Source organism: Hyperolius riggenbachi, chromosome 1 (genome assembly GCF_040937935.1).
Source record: "Hyperolius riggenbachi isolate aHypRig1 chromosome 1, aHypRig1.pri, whole genome shotgun sequence".
NCBI lineage: Eukaryota > Metazoa > Chordata > Amphibia > Anura > Hyperoliidae > Hyperolius > Hyperolius riggenbachi.
In genome coordinates, this window is record NC_090646.1 from 606,249,154 (window position 1) to 606,271,613 (window position 22,460).

Here is a 22,460-nt window from a genome sequence, read left to right on the forward strand (position 1 = left end):
ATAAATGTTTTGTACTGTACATATACATTTATCTTATCATGTCACATACTGTATTGCCTTATTGTTTTTTCCCAGCTTGTTACTACTTAGTATGAACTTCGCTCATCTTGAGCTTTGGCTTGATTATCAACATGCTTGAACTCCGCCTCCCTGACCTCTGGCTTGTAACCGATCTTGGTTGAACTCCGCCTCCCTGACCTCTGGCTTGTAACCGATCTTGCTTGAACTCCGCCTCCCTGACCTCTGGCTTGTAACCGATCTTGGTTGAACTCCGCCTCCCTGACCTCTGGCTTGTAACCGATCTTGCTTGAACTCCGCCTCCCTGACCTCTGGCTTGTAACCGATCTTGCTTGAACTCCGCCTGCCTGACCTCTGGATTGTAACCGATCTTGCTTGAACTCCGCCTCCCTGACCTCTGGCTTGTAACTGATCTTGCTTGAACTCCGTCTGCCTGACCTCTGGCTTGTATCTATCGAAGTGGATTATAAGGAAGAGAGAAACCTGGTTGAAAATAAAAGGCAATAACTGAGCTAGCTTTGGGATATTTCATTCTTTGTGTACTTCTCCTTTAATGTAGGGGAGCGGTGAGTCCTGGTGTTTGTCATATGATGTAATGGTTCTCCTGCTACACTGGTACATGGAGGACTCCTCCCTGGCAGGAGCTGCTTGATGGATGAGTGCAGCTGATTGGGGCTGTGTTTTCTGGATGGTGATTTACACACCAGAGTCATAAGATCACATGATTTATGTCCTGGGTTAGCTGGTCAGTGAAGACATATAAACAGTGTCACAGCAGATTGTCTTTTCTTCTAGCAAGGACATTATATGTACCACTGCCTCATTCTTGTGCTGCTCTTCCTGTATATGTTTCAAACTAAAAAGAAAAAGGCAAGTGTTCAGATTAAACAATTCCTCTCTGAGCTGTAGGGTGAGAGCGTATCTGCAGAAAAGGTGCCCAGTAAAAAGGGCCCCGGAGATGGCAGCTAGTAGAATATCGGTAAAATGACTGATATTCGACTGAATTACTATAGTAAAATATTGGTAATCCTCACCTATATTTTACCATGAACAACCATCCCTCTACAGATGCCTAACCATAACACCCCCCCCTCCCCCCAGTGGTGCCTAACCTTAACCCCTAAGGAAACACACACAATGTGGTTGGCTCACAGTGATCACAGGGTCAGGAGCCAATGAAATCAGCTCTTGACCAGCTCATGGAGATCTGCTGTCATAGCGACAGCAGAGGTAGTGGGCTGCAGTGGTGGGAGAGTGGCACAATCGGCAGGATTGTAGAGTGTGGTAATTGAAATCTGCGCCCTGGTAGGGATAATAGATCCCAAACAGGGCACAGATTTCAATTACCAACATCCGGAAACAGAAGATCAGGAAAAAAATGTAAAAATACACTATTTATCCGTTATAGCTTTAATGTAAACAGTTCATCATGTATTGGGCACCGACTTTATATTTTACTCACTGCTGCCTCTCTCTTCTCTTGCAATGTTTACTTTACACATGTTTACGCATTAGTCCTGCCTTTGAATTGCCTGGGGGGTGGGAGAGGGGGGGGTTGCTGTCATTCCTTTTTAACTCTGTTGCATTTTTGTGAGCTCAGAGTAGAATAAACAGTGTTATCTAGGAATCTGTAGAGCGGAGAATACAGTGACTTATTTTCAAGTCCTCTGGTAGGAAGTGGTTTTTAACTTCCTCTACAGTTTTATGCTGCATAAAATTTGCATGCAAGTTGGAATTATTTGCATCTCATTGGCCATCTCTGGCAGGAACCAAAATCCTTGTATCCATCTCTAATATTTAAATGGCAATACTGCGTATAATTTGCCTTCTTAAAACAGAAGGTATTTGCGATAATTCAGCTTTAACTTAAACTATAGTACTGGTCCAAGCAGTATCAATCCATACCATGAGTTGCATCAATCCATACCATGAGTTGCGTCAATCCATACCATGAGTTGCATCAATCCATACCATGCAATGATAAGTAATCCAAAGTCAGAAATGTTGAGTTGATTTGGCGCTGTAAAATGTATAGGCTATAGGCTCACTATACACCAGCGGGTTCTGGATAGGAGTCTGGCTTCAGGGGCATGACTAGATGATTTGCATGTTCAGAAGTGATGCATCATGGGCAACCACAGTTGCTCATTTACAGATGAATTATTCCAAATACTTTCTGTTTTAAAGCAAACTTGAAGCGAAAATAAACTTGAGATATTGACTTGTATGTGTAGTACGGCTAAGAAATAGAAAATTAGTAGCAAAGAAAAGTCTCCTGTTTTTTTCTCAGTACAGTTGTTATCTATGCAGGAGAGCTTCTCTGAGCTCCTCGACCCACTCGGTCTAATACAGTCCTGTTTTCTAAAGCACATAAACAGCAAAGAAACGGCGAGAGGCAGCTTGAGATAAGGTTTTACTGCAGGAATGTTCAAAGGGACATTATGTATGCTTTGTTTTATAGCTTAAAAGACAGAGGGGTCGATTCACTAAACAAAATATTGTGAGTAACCTCCTGTTACTCGCGCTATTTCCACAGTGTGACTTAAATGTAACTGGCTGCACGATACACGCGCTACTGGACGTGATCCAATAGGCTGCTTGTCAAGTGCAGGGGTTCAAGTACTTTCCAGTGATTGGACCCGAAGGGGGTCAGGGCGCTCGTTATGTGCAGGGAGTGGGCGTAAGTTACTAGCAGCAGCATAGTGCGCGGTCCTGTGATTACGCGTGCTACACAACTTTTATCGCTCGCTGTGGAAATAGCAAGAGTAACAGGAAATTACCCGTGCTATTTTGTTTAGCGACTCAACCCCAGAGTGTGGTTTCTTAACTGCAAATATGACAAAATGATGCGCTGTTATAAAAAAAAAAGTTATATAACTGAAAATAAAAATGACACTCTCTTCTTTGCTACTGATGTTCTAATCATTATCTGCACTACACATACAATTAATCTCATAAGGTTTTTTTTTTTGGTTTTTTTTTGCTTCAAGAAGGCAAATTATACTCAGTATTGCTTTTAACCTGCTGAGCGGTCTGGACGAGCTCAGCTCGTCCAACACCGCCAGAGGCTGCCGCTCAGGCCCTGCTGGGCCGATTTTCGTCAAATAAAAAGCAGCACACGCAGCCGGCACTTTGCCAGCCGCGTGTGCTGCCTGATCGCCGCCGCTCTGCGGCGATCCGCCGCGAGCAGCGGCGAAAGAGGGTCCCCCCAGCCGCCTGAGCCCAGCGTAGCCGGAACAAAAAGTTCCGGCCAGCGCTAAGGGCTGGATCGGAGGCGGCTGACGTCAGGACGTCGGCTGACGTCGATGACGTCACTCCGCTCGTCGCTATGGCGACGATGTAAGCAAAACAAGGAAGGCCGCTCATTGCGGCCTTCCTTGTTTATTCTGGGCGCCGGAGGCGATCGGAAGAACGCCTCCGGAGCGCCCTCTAGTGGGCTTTCATGCAGCCAACTTTCAGTTGGCTGCATGAAATAGTTTTTTTTTAATTAAAAAAAACCCTCCCGCAGCCACCCTGGCGATTTAATCAGAACGCCAGGGTGGTTAAGTAGGAGGGCTTTTTGATCTCTTTTAGCCCTTTATACTTTCCTAGTGGTTCTGGGTCATCATGAGTTATCTGGGCATTCTGTAATATGGACATATTGCTTTCAAACATATTTGTAAATTTGTGTTAAAAAGGGTGCCTGGCCAAGGCGGTCTCTCTTTTTCCTGTCCTAACTGCTGAAAGCTGCCCACCTTTGGAAACAGGTACGCGCTGTGATTTTGGAGCTAGCTTGGTAAAAGGGCACCATGGACTTATTTATTTGAATATTTATACAGCGCCGACCTATTAAGCAGCGATATACAGAGTATATTGTCTTGTCACTAACTGTCCCTCAGAGGGGCTTCAGCTCTGCCCCTCCTGACGTCAATCGCGGCGCATCGCCGCCTCTGCCCGCCCCTCTCACTCTTCCTTCACAGAGAGGGGCGGGGAGAGGCGGCAATCCGCGTGGCGATTGACATCAGGAGGGGCAGAGCTGAAGCTGAAAGCTCTGCCCCTTCCAGGAAATGACGGCGGATTGCCCCCGGGCGATTTGGGGGTTCTGCAGCCCTCTTTTAGCGTCGGGGATGCGGCGGATTACTTGGGAGCACTGAAGCGAACTATAAGGAAGCTTTTGCCGGCGCGGGCCACAAAATATTGTATCGAGGGCCGCAAATGGCCCGCGGGCCGCGAGTTTGAGACCCCTGAAGTGCATGTATGGTCTAGGGCCAATTTTTTTGGGGGAAGCTAATTAACTTATCTGTATGTTTTTGGGATGTGGGAGGAACCGGAGTGCCGGAGGAAAGCCACGCAGACACAGGGTGAACATACAAACTCCTTGCAGATGTTGACCTGGCTGGGATTCGAACCGTGGACCCAGTGCTTGCAAGGCGAGAGTGCTAACCACTACGTCACCGTGCTGGCCCAAGACTTCCAAGGGGGTTTAGTGGCAGGCAGGACTCTTAATTCACCAGCATTACTCACGGCCACTACCTAAAACTATACATTTTAGACAAGAAAATTATAATTGTGTCATAAACTATGTTTGCTGAAGAAGTCTACAGATTAAGTAGATTCTCTCACCCACCAGGAAGACTGCTTAGCAAAGAGCTGCAGGGCCGGATTTACCATAAGGCACTGTAGGCACATGCCTACAGGTGCTTGATAATGGAAAGACATCTCGCTACCCTCGCCTAGTACCATCTCTCCCCCTTTCCCCATGCAGAGTACCGAGCAGAGCATAATGAGAGGTTACTCACCCAGCTCTCGGCATTCCACTGAGATCTCCCTTCAGTCGGGGCACCACCTGCTACTTAATTCTGAGGGTACCTTTAGCTACCAAATGCTAAGGGACAGCTGTAGGTATGTCGGGTAAGGGAGAGGTGACAGCTGGGCCAGCCAGCACACTTGTAGTGCGGTTCGGCAGGGGTTTGTTGGTTCATGGAGGGTGAAGTCTAGGGTGCCAGGACATCTGTGCCTATAGGTAAATCTGGGCCTGGCTGCCCTTCTCCAGTGCTGTAAGTAGGTTCTGGAGGTTTGGGGGAAAGTATCTACATGTTGTTATCCTGTGACTTTTACATTATATAGGACTATTTTAAATACAAATATTTTCAAACTACGCAGTAAGCCGCTCCTAATTTGTCAAATAAAGCAGTAAAAAACAATATTCTAGCTAGTGATTGTTGTGATGCTTTGAGAAAGCAAAAGCTGTTGCTTTGTGAACTGATGATGATAGCGATTTTAATTCAAGCAGCATTCAGTTTTGTACATTGCCCAGCTGCACCTGCCATATTTATTTATTAACAGCAGAGGGCAGCAGACTTCATGCTACTTTCTTGCTTATCTGACATCTCTCTCTCCAGGCAAGCTGGCTGTGCATTGGTAAAATAAAAAAGTGCTTTCAGAGACTTGTTTAATTAAAGCAATACATATTTATACTTGCCATCTTTTATTTCAAGGAGTGTCATAGTTTGGGGAGAGCTTGACTGGGTATTTGCACAAAAACAAGCATATATAATGACTTCTTTGAAATCAGTCCATTGTTGCTTATGTTGTTTTGATTGAAAACCAAAGTAGAACTCCAGCATAGCTTGGGAAGTGGTTAGAAGCTGTTTACTGCTGTTCTGTGTCCCCATTTGTGAGGTTTTGCTTCACCTCCTGTGCAGACAACAGTGACAAAGACGGGGGAAAAATATTTTTTAGATTGAGAAAGAATTTGAATCTGGTTTTATTGCTGTCATTTAGGTCCTGTCCTCAGGACTTGAAATTTTCACATGAAAGGAAACCTCAAGCCAAAAAAAAAATAATAAAAAATAACTTGTAATGTAATGAATTGTCTGTGTAGTACAGAAAATTAATAGAACAATATTAGCAAAGAAAACACTCATTTTTATTTTCAATAATGGCTCAAGCTGTCTCTCACGGTTTCTTGGCTGTTTCATGCTAACCAGGGCCAATAGCGGGCTAACAGAGGCACCCAGAAGGACGGCGAGGGAGGCAACTGTGGTCATGGGGCTGGAGGAAGCCCCAGGGAAGTATGATTTTTTTTTTTTACCACCCCTTGTCTCAAGTTCTCTTTAAAAAGTACCCAAGGCGGCTTAAAATCGAAAAAAGGGACACAGGCATATTTGCACCTAAGGAACACGCCTCTGTGTGCCGCTGCTAGCCGATCTCAGTGCCCCGCCAGCCCCCTTAGAATGTCGGCAAACTAACGGGGAAAAGGCGTCCGTATGCAGAATAGGAACTCCTGCATAACGCCCCTTCCCCACCTATTTAAGTCTCCTACCATGCTCTCCGCTGCTTGCTCCCCGCCCCTCCCCCTCTACGTCAATCAGCACTGTGCTCTCAGAGTAGAGTACAGAAACAGCTTCTGCAGCATTGTGACCCCAAAGGTCACCAAAGTGAAACTACAGAATCCCAGGAGATAGGAGAGGAGGTAATGGCCGCTACACGATCCAGCAACCCTGTAGGATCAGGCAAGGTTTTGTTTTTGTTTTTTTGTTGTTTTTTTTTTCACTTTTTGACACCCGGCTCGGATTCTCTTTAAAGGGAACCAGAGACGAAGAGTAGCTAAAAAATGAAAAAAAGATTTTATACATACCCGGGGCTTCCTCCAGCTCCATAAGCCTGGATCGCTCCCACGCTGCCGTCCTCCGCTGCCTCTATCGCCGGTATCGAGTCCCGTCACTTCCGGCGGACGCGGCCAGTCTTCCGCATGCACAAGGGCTCCCTCTGGCTTTGTACGCATGCTCCTGCGCAGTATGGAGGGAGAGCACTGTGCTTGCGTCGACTGGCCGAAATGACGGGACCCGGTACCGGCGGACAGAGGCAGCGGAGGATGGCGGCGTGGGAGCGATCCAGGCTGATGGGGCTGGAGGAAGCCCCAGGTATGTATAAATCTATTACGATTGTTGTCTCTGGTTCTCTTTACGTGCTTCAGAAAACAAGACTGTATTCAACCAAGTTGAGTCGAATAGCTCAGAGAAGCTCTTTTGCACAGATAACTGAACTTTTTTTTTTTTTAAGGCTTTCTGTACTGAAAAACAATATGAGACTCTTTTCTTTGCTACTAATGTTCTATTTATTAGCTGTGATACACATACAATTCATTTTATCCTAAGTTTATTTTCATTTCAGGGTTGCTGTAAGGGCCCTTTTCCACTAGCAATCGCTAGCGTTCACGCTGAACGCTAGCGATTGCTGAATCGCAATTAGCGGCGATTCCCCGACGTTCGTGGCCGCGATTTTGCTATGCTATGCACTGCATAGCAAAATCGCGGCAAATATCGCTCCGCCGCGCGTTCGCGTTCCCGACAAAAACGAATCGCGGTAGTGGAAATGACCTACCGCGATTCCTATGTTAAAAAGCAAACCGTAGTGATTGTAAAATCGCTAGCGGTTTGCGTTTTTGCGATTCAGCCAGCGCAAACACGCTGGTGGAAAAGGGCCCTAAGGAGAATCCTCACAGTCCAGTCTGATTTTCATGCAGTTTTACACAGCAGCCCTGTGAGTGAGGTCACTTCAGGTTAGATACTTATCTTGGTAGCGAGGAGGCTCTATATGTGTACGTATATGTACGCTGTCGGTGAGTCGGGCGCAGGGCGAGACAAATGGCTGCTCTCCCTGGTGCCGCTAAACTCCCCAGCGGCGTTAAATACTATTCGCTATTACAATACTATTTGCATACTAACGTAGTGCTGAGGCTGAACAAATCCATACACCCATCCAGGGGAGGCCATGCCTTGGATTTTATTGTTTTTATATTTGTTGGCAAATAAAGATTTTATGTTTTGAATTGCTGTAGTATTGACTTGTTACTTAATACTGTGCATGGGAAAATTCTTGCTCCTTTGTTTGCTAAGATTGGTTCACTTTCATTCTCTCCACATACTGCATAGTTTTCTGTGCAATTTGATCGCATCAGAGTACATTTTTTTTAACTGTTAATGGTTACCTTTAGGAGTATGGACTGCCAAGAACTTTTCCTCTTCCTGTCTGAGCAATCCACTGCACAGAGTAGGATCCTTTGCTGCTCATTTTGACACATTTATTTATTTAAGTATTGATATAGCGCCAACATATTACGCAGCGCTGTACAGAGTATATATTGTCTTGTCACTAACAGTCCCTCAGAGGGGCTCACAATCTAGTTCCTACCATAGTCATATGTCTATGCATGTATCGTGTAGTGCATGTATCAGTCTGGGGCCAATTTAGGGGGAAGCTAATAAACTTATCTGTATGTTTTTGGAATGTGGGAGGAAACCGGAGTGCCCGGAGGAAACCCACACAGACACGGGGAGAACATACAAACTCCTTGCAGATGTTGACCTTGCTGGGATTCGAACCAGGAACCCAGTGTTGCAAGGCAAGAGCGCTGAACACTATACCACCGTGCTGCCCGACACATACACTAATTCAGTGACTGAAAGCAGACTTTAATACCTAACTGAGACTTTCTGGGTGGAATTGCTGTGTTTTATAGTCCCCAAAAAATAATGAATTAATAGTAACACTATATAGAGCCCGGCAAAGGAGATTTTCTATATTCTTCTCTCAGAATAAAGAGGAGTCTTAGTTTAAAGTGTACCTTGGATGAGGCCCCTGCAATAAAATGTACATACCTGGGGCTTCCTCCGGCCCTGATCCTTCCCACGGAGTCCTCTTCTCCCTCTTCGTTTGCCCGCAACTGACCCAGGAAAATCCGTCAGTTGGGGCCAGTCGACGCATGCGCAATCCAGCCAGTCGTAGTCCTCTGTCTCGCTCCCATCGCCAGGATTGTTCTTTGCCTGCGTAGTAGTACTGCGCAGATGCAGAACACACAAGGCGCCGTGAATTTGGCGGGACCGCGCACACGGCCTGGCTGCGCATGCACAGTTGGCCCTGGACTGGAGGACTTTCCGGGCGAACGGAGAGCGAGAAAAGGACGCTGTGCGAGCGATCAGGCTGGAGGAAGCCCCAGGTATGTATATTTTATTCGTAAGCCCCCATCTCAGGTTCCCTTTAAAGGAATCCTAAAGTGAGAGGGATGTGCAAGCTTCCATTGGTGGCTTCCTATTAAAAATGTTGCCATTCACCCATTAACCCTCCTGGCGGTATGAAACATTCCGCCAGGAGGCAACACAGCAGTTTTTTTTTGTTTTTGTTTTTTTAAATCATGTAGCGAGCCCAGGGCTCGCTACATGATAGCCGCTGCTCAGCGGCATCCCCCCGCCCGCTTCGATCGCCTTTGGCGATCTCCGATCAGGATATCCCGTTCAAGGAACGGGATTTCCTGGAGGGCTTCCCCCGTCGCCATGGCGACGGGGCGGGATGACGTCAACGACGTCGTGACGTCATTGGGAGTCCCGATCCACCCCTCGGCGCTGCCTGGCACTGATTGGCCAGGCAGAGCACGGGGTCTGGGGGGGGGGCCGCGTGCCGTAACGGATAGCGGCGATCGGGCGCGGGGCAGCGGCGATCAGTGTACTGGCGCAGCTAGCAAAGTGCTAGCTGCGTCCAGCAAAAATAAAATTATGTAAATCGGCCCAGCAGGGCCTGAGCGGCACCCTCCGGCGGCTTACCCCGTGTCACACACGGGGTTACTGCTAAGGAGGTTAATAGGATAACATTTTTGGCGACTTATAAAACAATTGCTAATAGACTGCATTGGTGCAGCCTCACCATGTTAACCCTACTGCTCACCATTCTTTAGGACCGACAGGGAGCACCTCCATGTCTCCCAACTTCTCTGTGCAGTGATGTCATCATTGCTCTACACACATGGACAGCCTGTATGGCTTTGCCACTGGTGGATTTGGTGCCGTCACTGCTTATTGCATTGCTGTTCAGTAATGGTTTGTACTTCTTCAATATTTCAACCTTGTTTTCATCAGCAATTTCAGCATATTTTTCTCCATTGTTAATTGAGCCCGAACCACCTGCCATAAAGAAAACCACCTTCCTGATGACTAACCCTAAACCCAACCATTTAAAAAGTAATAAAACGCCCCCCCCCCCCCCCCCCCCCCCACAAACACACACACACAATACCTTACCTAACACTATCCTTCCTGCTAACCACCTAACCCTAACTAATATTCCTTTTTCGTCATCTTTGTTGAGGACCTCAAGACTAGAGACAGCAGCACATTTTACCCCCTACACTAAACCTCTTGGGCACATGACTGTGCAGCTGAATTTGGTTTCAGCTTCATTGCTGGCCAACACACTTCCACCACACAGCCAAAGCAGGTAGTCAGGCTCCAGTGTGCTGACCAAGGGTGCTGAACCCACCTGCTCTGCAAGGATGTCCAGGCTGACTTCTCCACCTACTCAGAATGCTTGTGTATGGTGACACAGTGGAAGAAGTACATGGGGTGGGAGTGAGTGGAACTCCTGAATCAGTCACTTCCACACCAGTATGAAGATGGGAAGGTGAAGTTGAGATAAAAACAGGGGTCATTGTAGGTAAGTGTGTATTTTTTAAATGTAAACAATAAACCCTCCCCCCAATCTCTATGTTCAGTTTCAGTAATAATTTGATTTAAGGTGTATAGATCATTCACCTTCAGCACCCCAACCTCATGGAGAGACTGCCATCTAAAGCTTCCAGACACACTGATTTTCTGTTGGAGTTCTTCCCCTTAACCTTTGGGGTTCCACATCCATTGCAAGGCAGGGACCAGTTTTGGTCAGCCCTGGTGCTTTCTATATCTACCCAGAGTTCCTTGATCTGCCACTCAAGGAGGCTTCTGATGGGAGACCAGAAACTCAACACAGTCTTTGCTTTGGCCATCGTGTTCAGGGTTCCTGTCAGGCCTTCATGGCTACCATAGTGGCTCTGGGCTCACAAACAGAGCCAGGACAAGGTCCTCAAGCACCCAAGGCTGAGACACCAAAGTGCGCCCCTCCATCCCTCCCACCCCAGCTGTCACACACACTAAGACTAAAAGGCGCCCCAGGGCCCCCAACACCTTAATCTCTAGTCATTTGGCTTGCAGTCACTGCCATGTATACACTTTTTTTTTAATTATTTCTCCTTGCTTCAAACACAGCAGGGGAATGATAGCTGAGTAAGTTGTGTGCCCCCTCCTACACTGCGCCCTGAGGCTGGAGCCTCTCTCAAATGTGCCTCGGCCCTGCTCACAAAGTCCCCACCAAACTCCACTTTACCCCAATAGGCAATCCCCTACTTAAGGTTGCCCAGGTCCCACCCCAAGGAGGTAGCGAGCTAAGAACCCCTCTATGGTATCTCTATGTAAGTGCCCATTGCTATTGGAGCGGTCTTTCTGAACAGTACACACTACCGTATTTGTACTTTGATTGCCATGTTATGCTGGCAGGAATGTTGGATTTCAAAGGATCTGAAACTAAAGAACAAGTCTCAAACGTTAAATGGTCTGGTGAAGTGGTTTTTGTACCTTCTGAAAGTGCTCGGCAAATGTGATTAATGAGCTCCTTTTTAGCAATAAGATTTCTTCCATTCCCATTAACAGTTTTCTCCTTTTATTATCTGAAAGTGCATATGCAGCCATCCTAATGGCGGAGGAGAGTTCGCTAAACATTGATCGGGCGGGAGACAGTGAGACCCATGATTTATTGCCTCTCGTGCACCAGTGCTACTTTCATAATAATTCCTCTTTATTTTATAAACCTGGTGGTTTCAGTGAAATTACATTTTGCTAAAACCAGTTTCAGTTGTTCCTTCCTACTCCTATTTATTGGAGTACACATGTAGAATCACATGTTATTATGCACTTTGGGTTCTATGGGAGAAAAGCGCTTTACAAATGTGTTGTAGTCCTTGCAGAGACAGAGGTAACCCTAATGACCTCATTCTAAAAATGCAAGCTTCCTAAAGGCCCATACCCACTATGTGATTTTTCTGATGGGCAATTTTTTTTTTATTTTTTTTTTGCACAATCTTGCAAAGTGGGTACAGGTGCACCATTACGCAAGCGATGTGCGGCGATTATGGTCGTCTCATCGGATGCTTAAGATCCCTGATGACTCCACCCAAACTACCGCAATCGCTTCCTCTTCGTGACCATGGTGTTCCAACGCATTACGTCGCGCGTACCCACCCGCAGGAAGACGGACCAGAAAACGCTCCTGGTCGGGGGGCATCCCTGGGATCCATCTTCCTGGGTTGGCAGGTGAGTATTTAACTTAAGGCCTCATTCGCAATTGCAAAGCGCAATTGCGATGACAATTTTTGTGTTGCAAATTTTGCTGCGATTGCCCTTTTGCATTTTCGTGCATCGCAAGCGCTGCAATGAGAATAGTCCCGTAGGGATACATTGTACACAGCGCTTTGCTGAATGTGGAAAGAGACCCAGTGTAAATGGACCCTAAATGTAATTCTGATCGCTGGTTCATAGCACTCTGTGGGACAGAATTATGAATCTACGAATGTCCCCTTTTTTACAAACACTTTCATCATATGTAAGATTTCTCAGGTGAATAGAAAGGCCTTTTTTCAGCATGAATTGTAACCGTATTTATTTTACAGTGATTGAAAGAAACTCCACTTAAGTAGCGAAGAAGCTGTTGGGAAAAAAAAATAATCAAAAGTAATGAAACGTTGTTGTACACTAGAGAGGAAGAAAATGTTTGAGAGAACTATGTGGTTGCTATGGGGTCCGTACCCAAGGGAAGGCCCGATCCCAACAGCGTTATTTTTCAAAGGATGTTTTTTAAAAAAAAGTTAGATACTCACTTAAAAAGGAGAGAAGGCTCTGGAACCCCATTACAGCCTTCCCATTCCTCCCTGCGTCCCCTTGTCCCACCGCCGGGCCACTTGTTAGTCTGGGCCTAATGTTGAAGAGGCCTTCAGTTCTCTTCGGAAGGCCATGGAAGTACTCGTGTCTCAAAGCACTTTCTTTTGGGGGGGGGGGGAGGGGCAGAGAGCTGTAAAAGGATATAGTGGCTCCTGTTGTGCCCATGGTTAGCAAAATTACATCTGCACCCTCTACAATCCATGCTGCGGCAGTATCCAGACCAAGCCATAGAGAGCCATCTAACATCACCTGTGATGATCCCCCTCCTTTCCTTAAGTTGCGTACAAACCGTAGTTCTCAGCAAAGGGCAGCCACCTCGCCCAACCACGCAGTGGCGGACTATCCACCATGACAGCTCAACTTGGCCAAGGGCGTTGTTCTTTCCCTCTTGTTTGCTGCTCCCTTGACTCCATAACAGGATGCATCACTAGCCAGAACCCGACTCGAACTGTTTCACAAGGGATCAAGTCCATATCCCTACCAAATGACATTTGTTGTACGTGTGTATGCAGCTTTAATCTCTATATAGCTAGCATGTGAACTCCATTTCACCTCCATTTATACTTACACTACCTTTGAAGTTCTGCCACACGTTACACAGGTGCTTCTGTGTGGGATTAGGGACCCTGAAGTTGGACACCCTAGGAGGTGAGGATGGTTATGGAAGAAGGGAGAAAATGAATGAAAGCTTAGGAAATTCCTAGAAAGAGTTTTAAGCTACAAGGAACCCAGTTGTGTTATAGATGATCAAAACCACCAGAATGTTTCTGTAGTGAGCCTAAAGAATTCTAAAAGCCCCATACTGAAAAAGAGCAAGCACAGTTTTGGCTTCTTAAAATGGAAGTAAGTTGTGAGCTTTAGTTCCACAAATGCAGAAAGCAACACCCATAATACTTGACTTGAGGACAGTCGGCAGAGCCATTCACGTATCATTCCTTCATGCTTCTGTTAGGTAAACATCCAGAACCTATAGCCTATTATTTTAGAGTATCCTATAATATAGGTGTCTTGCCCTTCATCATACAAGTGTGAGGACCTTCTTGATTCTGGCACCACAAAAAGACATGAGCTCCATTGGGCCTGGAATCTAGATAATCTTCTCCAAAGCATCTTGCAATCTGGTCTGACAGCTGGCAAAGTAGAGGTCTATAGAGACGAGGTCTATAGGGTCAGGTGTCATGGCATGTGTACAAACACCACCACCACTGGAGTTGATCAAATAGCACTCTTTGTGTTTTCAGTGGGGTTTTATGCAAGATCGCTGCTTCCAGTACTAGTTGACTAGTTTACTTTGCTAACTCTAGCTTGGAGGAGCAAAGTTGACGCCCCGCCTCCTGCGTTGGACATTAAAGTGGTCTAACACCCAGCATTTCAACTTTGCTTTAAAAGATTGCTTACAGCTTATAAACTATTATGCCAGATTTTTTTTTTTTTGCAGAAATTCACTGAATGGATTAAACATGACATTTTAGTGCTGCATTTAGCTAGAAATGCTCCTCAGTGCTTGCTTGTTTAGTTACAAATGTATCTATCTACAATGTAACAAACAAACACTGCTCTGAGAGAACAAAGAGGGCTTCCCTGGCAGGCTTTTCAAAGGTCTATTTGTATTCCAAATAAAGATACATTTGTAACTACAGATAAGAACGGATGCGGATTCCTAGTTAAATCCAACACTAAAATGTCATTTTCAACCCATTCAGTGAATTTCTGCTTAAAAAAAATCTGGCATAATAGTTTGTAAGCTGTAAGCAATCTTTTAAAGCAAAGTTGTAATGCTGGGTGTTAAACCGCTTTTAGCAGAATATAACCCAGCATTTCAACTTTGCTCTAAAACATTATTTACAGCATATTATATGCAACCAGCATTTTTTTTTTTACTAGACCAGCATTGGAAGGGTTACACACAGAGCTTTAAAGTTCCATGGAGAGAAATGCAGACGCATCCGAAGTTTATATAGATACATTTAAGTAAACACAATGTAACAAGTGGTGAATGTTACACACTCTCAGAGAGTGTGTGTCACATTCCACACTTGTTACATTGTGTTTACTTGTATCTATCTAAACTTCAGAAGCGTCTGCATTTCTCTCCATGGAACTTTAAAGCTCTGTGTGTAACCCTTCCAATGCTGGTCTAGTAAAAAAAAAAAAAAAAATTGCTGGTTGCATATAATATGCTGTGTAAATAATGTTTTAGAGCAAAATTGAAATGCAGGGTTAAATTCCACTTTAAGTTGTGAACCGAGTCATGCATGGGCCTGCGCAGAACTACAGATTGCTCCCAGCCACGGGAGAACGACGGGTATGCACGGCCGAGCTGCGCATGCGTCATGAAGCGCAACTTGGCCAAGCTGTCGGGGCAGAATTGTAGGCGACAGGAGTCACCCGGGGAGATGGTGAGGGGGGAGTGGCCATAAGGGAGCTTAAAGAGAACCAGAGACGAAGCACCCTCATGTATTTTACTACATTTATCAGTGGGAACATGACAGTAAACACCTACTCTGCTTTTAGTTTCATTCTTCTCTGCTTAATTAGTCTGTTATCAGCTGTGATAAGAACCCCCGACTGAGCCTTCAGTCTAGGTTTGACCAGGAAACATTATAGCTGAGTCACTCTTCTGTGGAGTCTTTTCAAGCCAAAGCCTGCCCCCTCCTGGCTCAGCTTTGCTGCTTTGCATACTGAGAGCTCTGATGACATGGGAGGGGCTGCATCTGCTGAGAGAGAAGCTCTGAAACAGACAAGTGTGGCTGCAATATGATCTGTGTGCTCTGTGTGCACTCTGCATAGATAATGATGATGACTGCAGTTTCATTCCTATGAGAGACCCTTCCTACAGGCAGCTGCAGCAGCCTTTCTCATATAGCCTAGACAGTACATCCAGAACAACTCATAACCCGGAAGCAGAAGGAATATGAGCTGGCGGCCATATTGGATTTTTCCTGGAGCAATAATGGATAAAAAAAACACTAAAAAAAGGCACACCAGAGCGGCGAAATGATCAGGTAGAGCATTTATTCTTTACAAGCTATCGACTGATATGTTTATTTTGTGTGAAACGTTCATCTCTGGAAGCCCCACGAAAGTATGGAACCTGAGATGCTTCTCGTCTCAGGTTCCCTTTGCATGCCTTCAACAGAAATGGTGATGTCAGGCAGGGGCATTGAATTGTGAGGTGGAAAGATAACCATTTCAGTCTGTTCCATATTGAGTTTTAGAAAATGGGGGGACATAAAGGAGGCAATTGCATTGAGACAGTCAGGGACAAGAGCTGTTAAGGTATCCAAGTCAGGTTCCCTTTAAGCTACCTCAATAGAGAGACTACATTATATAGGAGTATAGGTCCTACCATTCGCAGGTCAAGACTTTTGTGTTGTCCTGACATTGGCTAACACCCACTTCAATACGCTCTTTTATTTATAGAAAGGAAAATGTTGTAATTTGCTGTGGGCAGAACCTCCACCACATTCTCTGACTTGTGTCTTGTCTCTATAGACCTCTAGAATATACCCGAGCTAAATGAATATATCACAGTAATTACAGTTTACATTTGTAGATCTCTTCCTGCTCAGTAAACAGACGATCATGAGTAAATGACAGTAATTACAGTTTATTAATTCTGGCACGATAAAGGGGAATCCCGGCTTATACCAAATCGGTTTCAAACAATTCAAAATGTGCCAAGCCTACCATTTTGTAACGCATATGTTGCTAAGCAAATGAAGCCATATGGAAGAACGATGAATTATGCATCAAACACCAATCTGTTATCGTGTATAAGCCATCCTTGCCTGTCCCCTGTCCAGCAGTTTGATTCTTCCAGAAAAAGTTACTCTGCAAGTTAGACTGCTCGCAGTATGAATAAGTTTTGCCATAAGGGCAGAACAGTGGTATAATGGTTGACACTCTCACCTTGCAGCACTGGGTCCCTGGTTTGAATCCCAGCCAGGGCACTATCTGCACAGAGTTTGTATGTTCTCCTCGTGTCTGCGTGGGTTTCTTCCGGGCACTCCAGTTTCCTCTCACATTCCCAAAACATATGGATTAGTTAATTGGCTTTCCCCTAAAATTGGCTCTAGACTACGATGGACATATAACTATAGAAGGGATTAGATTGTGAGCTTCTCTGAGGGACAGTTAAATGACAAGACTATATGCTCTGTACAGTGCTGCAGAAAATATTGGTGCTAAATAAATTATAAAATAGAATCAGAAACCTTTTATTTGCCAAGCATGACTGGTTCATGCCCAGAATTGGGTTTGGCACGTAGCAGGACACAAGAAGGACATAGGACATACCATATACAGCACACACACAAGATACAGCAGAGCAAACACAATATACTGTATGGTGTACCATGTTCAGTAGCGAAAACAAGATACTTTGAGAGTGCGCAGACTCAGACTACATGTCGATAGCAACAGCCAGAAATCGAACTATTCGGGTGGAGCAGGAGGGGAGGGTGCGAAGAGATTTCAGGATGATGACAGCCAAGAGGAAAAAACTGTTTATATACCTCAGTCTGGTGGAGATGGCCCAAAACCTCCAGCCCAATTGGAGCCAGCAGAAGTACCGGTGGCCTGGGTGTTGCCAATAATAATGACTACCGGTCAGGATGGAAGCAGAAGAAATCTCACTGTACAAGAGCTCCTGCCCTACCAGTATGCCCATTGCCTAGGCATGGGGGTCAAAGGAAGTATAAAATATTTTCTAGGGTTACAAAGTTTAAAATTAAGGAATATTAGTGCTAAAGCAAGGTTGGGGGTCTTTTGGGGAGTGTTGCGGTAGTATTAGCATTTCGGTTAAAATTAAGGAACGTTTGGGGAAACAATACTTTGGGATGTTAAACTCAGACGCCGCGTAAAGTGTGAAGTCTACATTTAGGCAAAGGTAAAAGTTAAGGAAGCTTATTGTTAGGTATATGGAGGGGTTGCAATGGTCAAGGTTTGTATTGGGCCCATTCACACGACCTGTGCTTTGATTAGATTATTTAAGCGCACTTATCTTGCTGACTGCAAGGGCACTTTGATGAACATAGTAATCACTGCCCTTTTCACCGTGGTGCAATGCAGTTTTAACCCAATAGCACAGAACGCACAGTTGTATGTTGTTGTTTTTTTCTGTGATTTTTCTTCTTGCACTTTTTTCCTGCATTGGAAATCACAATCGTGCAGTAATAGAAGTTCGAAATCTGTTGATTGCACTTTGAATTGCGATGGCATTTTGAAAGTGAAAATCACTAGTGTGTATTGGGGGTTAGGTGCTGGAGGGGGGTTAGGCTAAGGGCTCATTTCCACTATAGCGAATCCGCATGCGGATTCGCACAGCCAATACAAGTGGATGGGCCTGTTTCCACATGTGCGTTGTGCGTTGTGTTTTTGTGTGCGGGGAAAAAGAATTCGCTCCCCGCACACCTCTAAGCGAATCGCATACAATGTATCTAATAGGGAAATCGCATACGGTTTTGGCATGCGTTTTTCCCCGCGATTTCGCATGCGATTTCGCATAGGAGGTAATGTTAATTTACACAGGCAGTGACATGGTTAAAATCGCCCACCTACTACCCTATGCGAAATCGCATGCGAAATCGTGGGAAAACGCATGCAAAATCGCACCCGCATGCGATTTCGTCTGCGGTGAATTCCCGGCGATTCCGCACTGCACAAGTAGAAATGCAGCCTTAGGGCTGGTTCAAACAGCCTGGTGTCTTTTTGCAAATGCTTTCTGCTGCGCTTGCTTCCGTGTGTTTTTCATCCCCGTAGGGGGACACGGAAGCGGGTTGGTCAACGATCCTGGAAGCGATTGGCTGAGCACCGGGCAGTCAACAGTGAAAATCAGGATCGAAACATGGCATTTGCGTGAACGGCGGTAAGCAAGATTACTGTCCATTTATCTAAATGAAGGGCGTTTAAGCGGCATGCACCATGGCTGTTGTTTACCGTCGCAGAACCATCTGTTTTTACCAAGCCTTAGGCACAGGACCAGGTGGAGATGTTAAGCTTTGGTATTATTATTATTATTTAGCAGTGCTGTACAGAGTTTTGTCTTGTCAGTTAAAGTGAACCCGAAGTGAAAATAAACAGATGAGATAAACCATTATATATATCCTCCTACTCCTAAAAATGATTTTTTTAGACATCCCATGGTTTTATTTTATATTTAAACATTTACAAAATAGATTGAATGTTTAGTTGTCTCTGCTCAATGACAGCCTATTAATTGTCCCTGAGTGAAAATACATGAACTATTGCTCCCCCCCTCACCTGCCCTCAGAAGTTGTATTTTGCCAGGAAAAATTTTATGGCTGTAATTAGCTTATCAGTGAGGTTTACTATATTCCCAACAAGGTATCCACAAGACAGAAGCTGTCACTTCCATTCCAGAAAATTGTCTTTCAGGCAGTAAAATAAAACAAGTAAAACCGCCTGGTTATTAATGTTTTGCCATGTATATACACATATTTATCTCATCATGTCACTTGTCACCTTGGGTACACTTTAACTGTCCCTCAGGACTCACAATCTAATCCCTACCATAGTCATATCTCTATCATATCTCCCAACTTTTTGAGTGGGACACTTAAGCCACGCCCCCTGCCACACCCCTGACCACGCTCCCGTCACACCCCTAGTCACGCATACCATAAAGATTTTATGAATAAAAATATGTTGTTTTATAATTTATACCACACTGATCCTTTCTATCCTGGTTCATTTTCCTTCATATTAACTTTTTGGGAATAGAGTTTAGAGTCAAACTAAGTTCACAGTGGGACGTTAGTCGCACGTTAAAACACCATTTAATGCAGAATAACTCACTGCAATGAAAAATCAATGCCAGATTCACAGTGCACACGTTGCGTTGGTGACTAACGCTGCATGTTAAGTGAAAGTACTGCATGCTGTGCGTTATACATGTTATTAGCTGCGTTGGACTGTTTGCACATGCTCAGTAATCACTTGAAAGCATACTTTTCTTTGCCTGTATGCTCTACTGTATGCAGCGATAATGGGGCATTAAGTTGCGTTGCGACTTTTCGGGGGCATTGCATTGTAATTTGCGTTGCGACTTTAACGTCGCATCAAAACGCAACGTCCTACTGTGAATCTAGCCTCAATCAAATACATTTTTTAGTAGAGAAATGTGTATATTTACACAGAAAGAAGGACAAAGTCCTGAAAGAGGGACGATAGAGGGACAGGGCTCCCAAAGAGGGACTCTCCCTCCAAAAGAGGGACAGTTGTATGTCTCTGTATGTATTGTGTAGTATATAATTCGTAGTCTAGAGGCAATTTAGAGGGACCCCAATTAACTTATCTGTATGTTTTTGGATTGTGGTAAGAAACCGGATTGCCCAGAGGAAACCCACACAGACACAAGGAGAACATACAAACTCCATGCATATAGTGCCCTGGCTGGGATTTGACCTTGGGACCTAGCGCTGCAAGAGTGTGAGAGTTCTAACCACTACACCACCGTGCTTGGCATAGTTAGGAAATTCTGATGAAGTTAGATCTTGACCGAGAAACGCTGCGGGAAAATCACATGACCTTTGAGCGGTCTACAGATATGTGTTAAAGGGGAAAAGCGTGTGGGGTTTGTGATAGAAATTCACTTTTCATTTGTGAACTCATTCCATCTGCCTGGTCTGCACTGCTCCTCATTACAGTGTTAGATACCAGTGTAACAATCCTCTGCATCTTCTCTAATGAAACCTGTCTCCTTGATGTACTCATTATCTCTCCTTTCAGACTACGGCCACACAAGCTCACCGCTGTTCCAATTAAGCAAACGGATGATTTCCATCAATGAAAGTTTCCTTCCATTCCCCTAACCCTGCCCCCCCCCCCCCCCCTCCCATGTCAGTTTGGTACCATCTCATGTCAGGCTGGCGCTGCCACTCTAAGTGAGGGGAGTGGGCACAGACAGGCAAGCTTCCCCGAACTGACATGTGATTGATCCTTCTTGGAAACACGTTAGACTCTGCTCATTATCCGTCTGACGAATGTGTCAGGGCCGTCACAGCATCAGTCACCGCAGACTGCATACGGGAGGGGGGGGGGTCATGTTAGCATCGCCCCAGCTTTCCACTATGCAGATGTCTGTGACCAATTACTTATTATCGGCTCAGAGAAGCCTTCTTTCCACTAGTTAATGGCAGCTTTAAGCCTCGGCCACCCTGATACTGGCTCTTTTTATTCCTCCTGCTTCCCACTCGCTCCCTTCACTGTTGGCAATGGATAATAACCACCTTTCACGTGTCTTTGTGACATGCCTGTTAATTCTGTGTTAAATTGGCTCACTAAGCCAGTTCAGGGTTTATGAGTCATTAGATGCCTGTGTGAAATTACTGTGTGTGCAAAAAGGCGATAGATCACTTCAATGTGTTTTTATTTTCCAGATCAATAAGTCAAATCTCAGCTCGGACGAAGAGCAGGAGGAGGGGAACATCACGGAAAAGGAAGGTTACACGTGTGCCGTGTGCTTAGATGTCTATTTCAACCCTTACATGTGCTACCCGTGTCAGCATGTCTTCTGTGAGCCGTGTCTACGGACTCTGGCGAGGGACAACCCTTCGAGGACTCCTTGTCCGCTCTGCAGGACGATCATTGCTATTGTGCACTTCCAGAAAGGTAAAATTAGTCAGAGGACCTGCAGACTTCTGTTTACCCCTTTGTTTGCCTGTAGCTTATCCGCCACCACTGTAGCAGTAGCAGCCAATGATTAGCAGCTGCCACTGATTAGCAGCCGCCACTGTGCCAGCAGCAGTAACAGCCACTGATTAGCAGCTGCTGCTGTGCCAGCAGCAGTAACAGCCGCTGATTAGCAGCTGCTGCTGTGCCAGCAGCAGTAACAGCCACTGAATAATAGCTGCCGCTGTGCCAGCAACAGTAACAGCCACTGATTAGCAGCTGCCACTGTGCCAGCAGCAGTAACAGCCACTGATTAGCAACTGCCACTGTGCCAGCAGCAGTAACAGACACTGATTAGCAGCTGTCACTGTACCAGCAGCAGTAACAGGCACTGATTAGCAGCAGCCACTGTGACAGCAGCAGTAACAGCTACTGATTAGCAGCTGCCACTGTGCTTAACTGCACATTGTTTGTGGGTTATTTCCCATAGAAATATATTATTTGAGAAAATGTCACAGACAATGTGTACCTAATGGCAATGAGCAAAAATTGTGCTTAACTTCGCCAGCCCGCCACCTAGCACTCTCGATATATGGCCCTTGGCCTAAAAGGTTTGGGCACACGTGCAGACCAAGTTAGACAATAAACATCTGCATGCTTGTTCAGGGTCTATGGATAAGAGGATTTGTGGCAGTGGATCATCAGGAATGCCAGGCAATCTGCATTGTTTAACCACTTCTATACCAACAGTTTCTGGCTCCTTAAAGAGAACCTGCAACAAAAAAATCTCCCTCTGGGAGATAATTACCTCGGGAGGGGAAAGCCTCAGGGTCCCGATGAGGCTTCCCCATCCTCTGTAGCCTGGGGGACCCAGCGTTGGCTCCCCGGAACCAAAACTTCCTCGACAAAGGCTGACAAATACTGCACAAACCTTCCGCGATCCTGTGCAGGCGCAGTAGCGGCTCTTTATTCGGGCTTAGGCAGAAATAGCTGAACCCCTTGATCCGCTCTACTAAGCAGGTGCAAAAG

At 45.5% G+C, this 22,460-nt stretch overlaps 1 protein-coding gene across 2 annotated transcripts in view; it reads left to right on the forward strand.

Moving 5' to 3' along the window:
• The window catches only part of RNF180 (ring finger protein 180), a 69,455-nt gene that overhangs the window by 38,217 nt on the left and 8,778 nt on the right, over positions 1-22,460 (forward strand). For both annotated transcript variants that reach the window (XM_068249714.1, XM_068249719.1), the window contains exon 5: positions 21,200-21,431. In XM_068249714.1, coding sequence (XP_068105815.1) covers positions 21,200-21,431 — 232 coding nt within the window. The remainder of the gene's footprint in view (positions 1-21,199; positions 21,432-22,460) is intronic.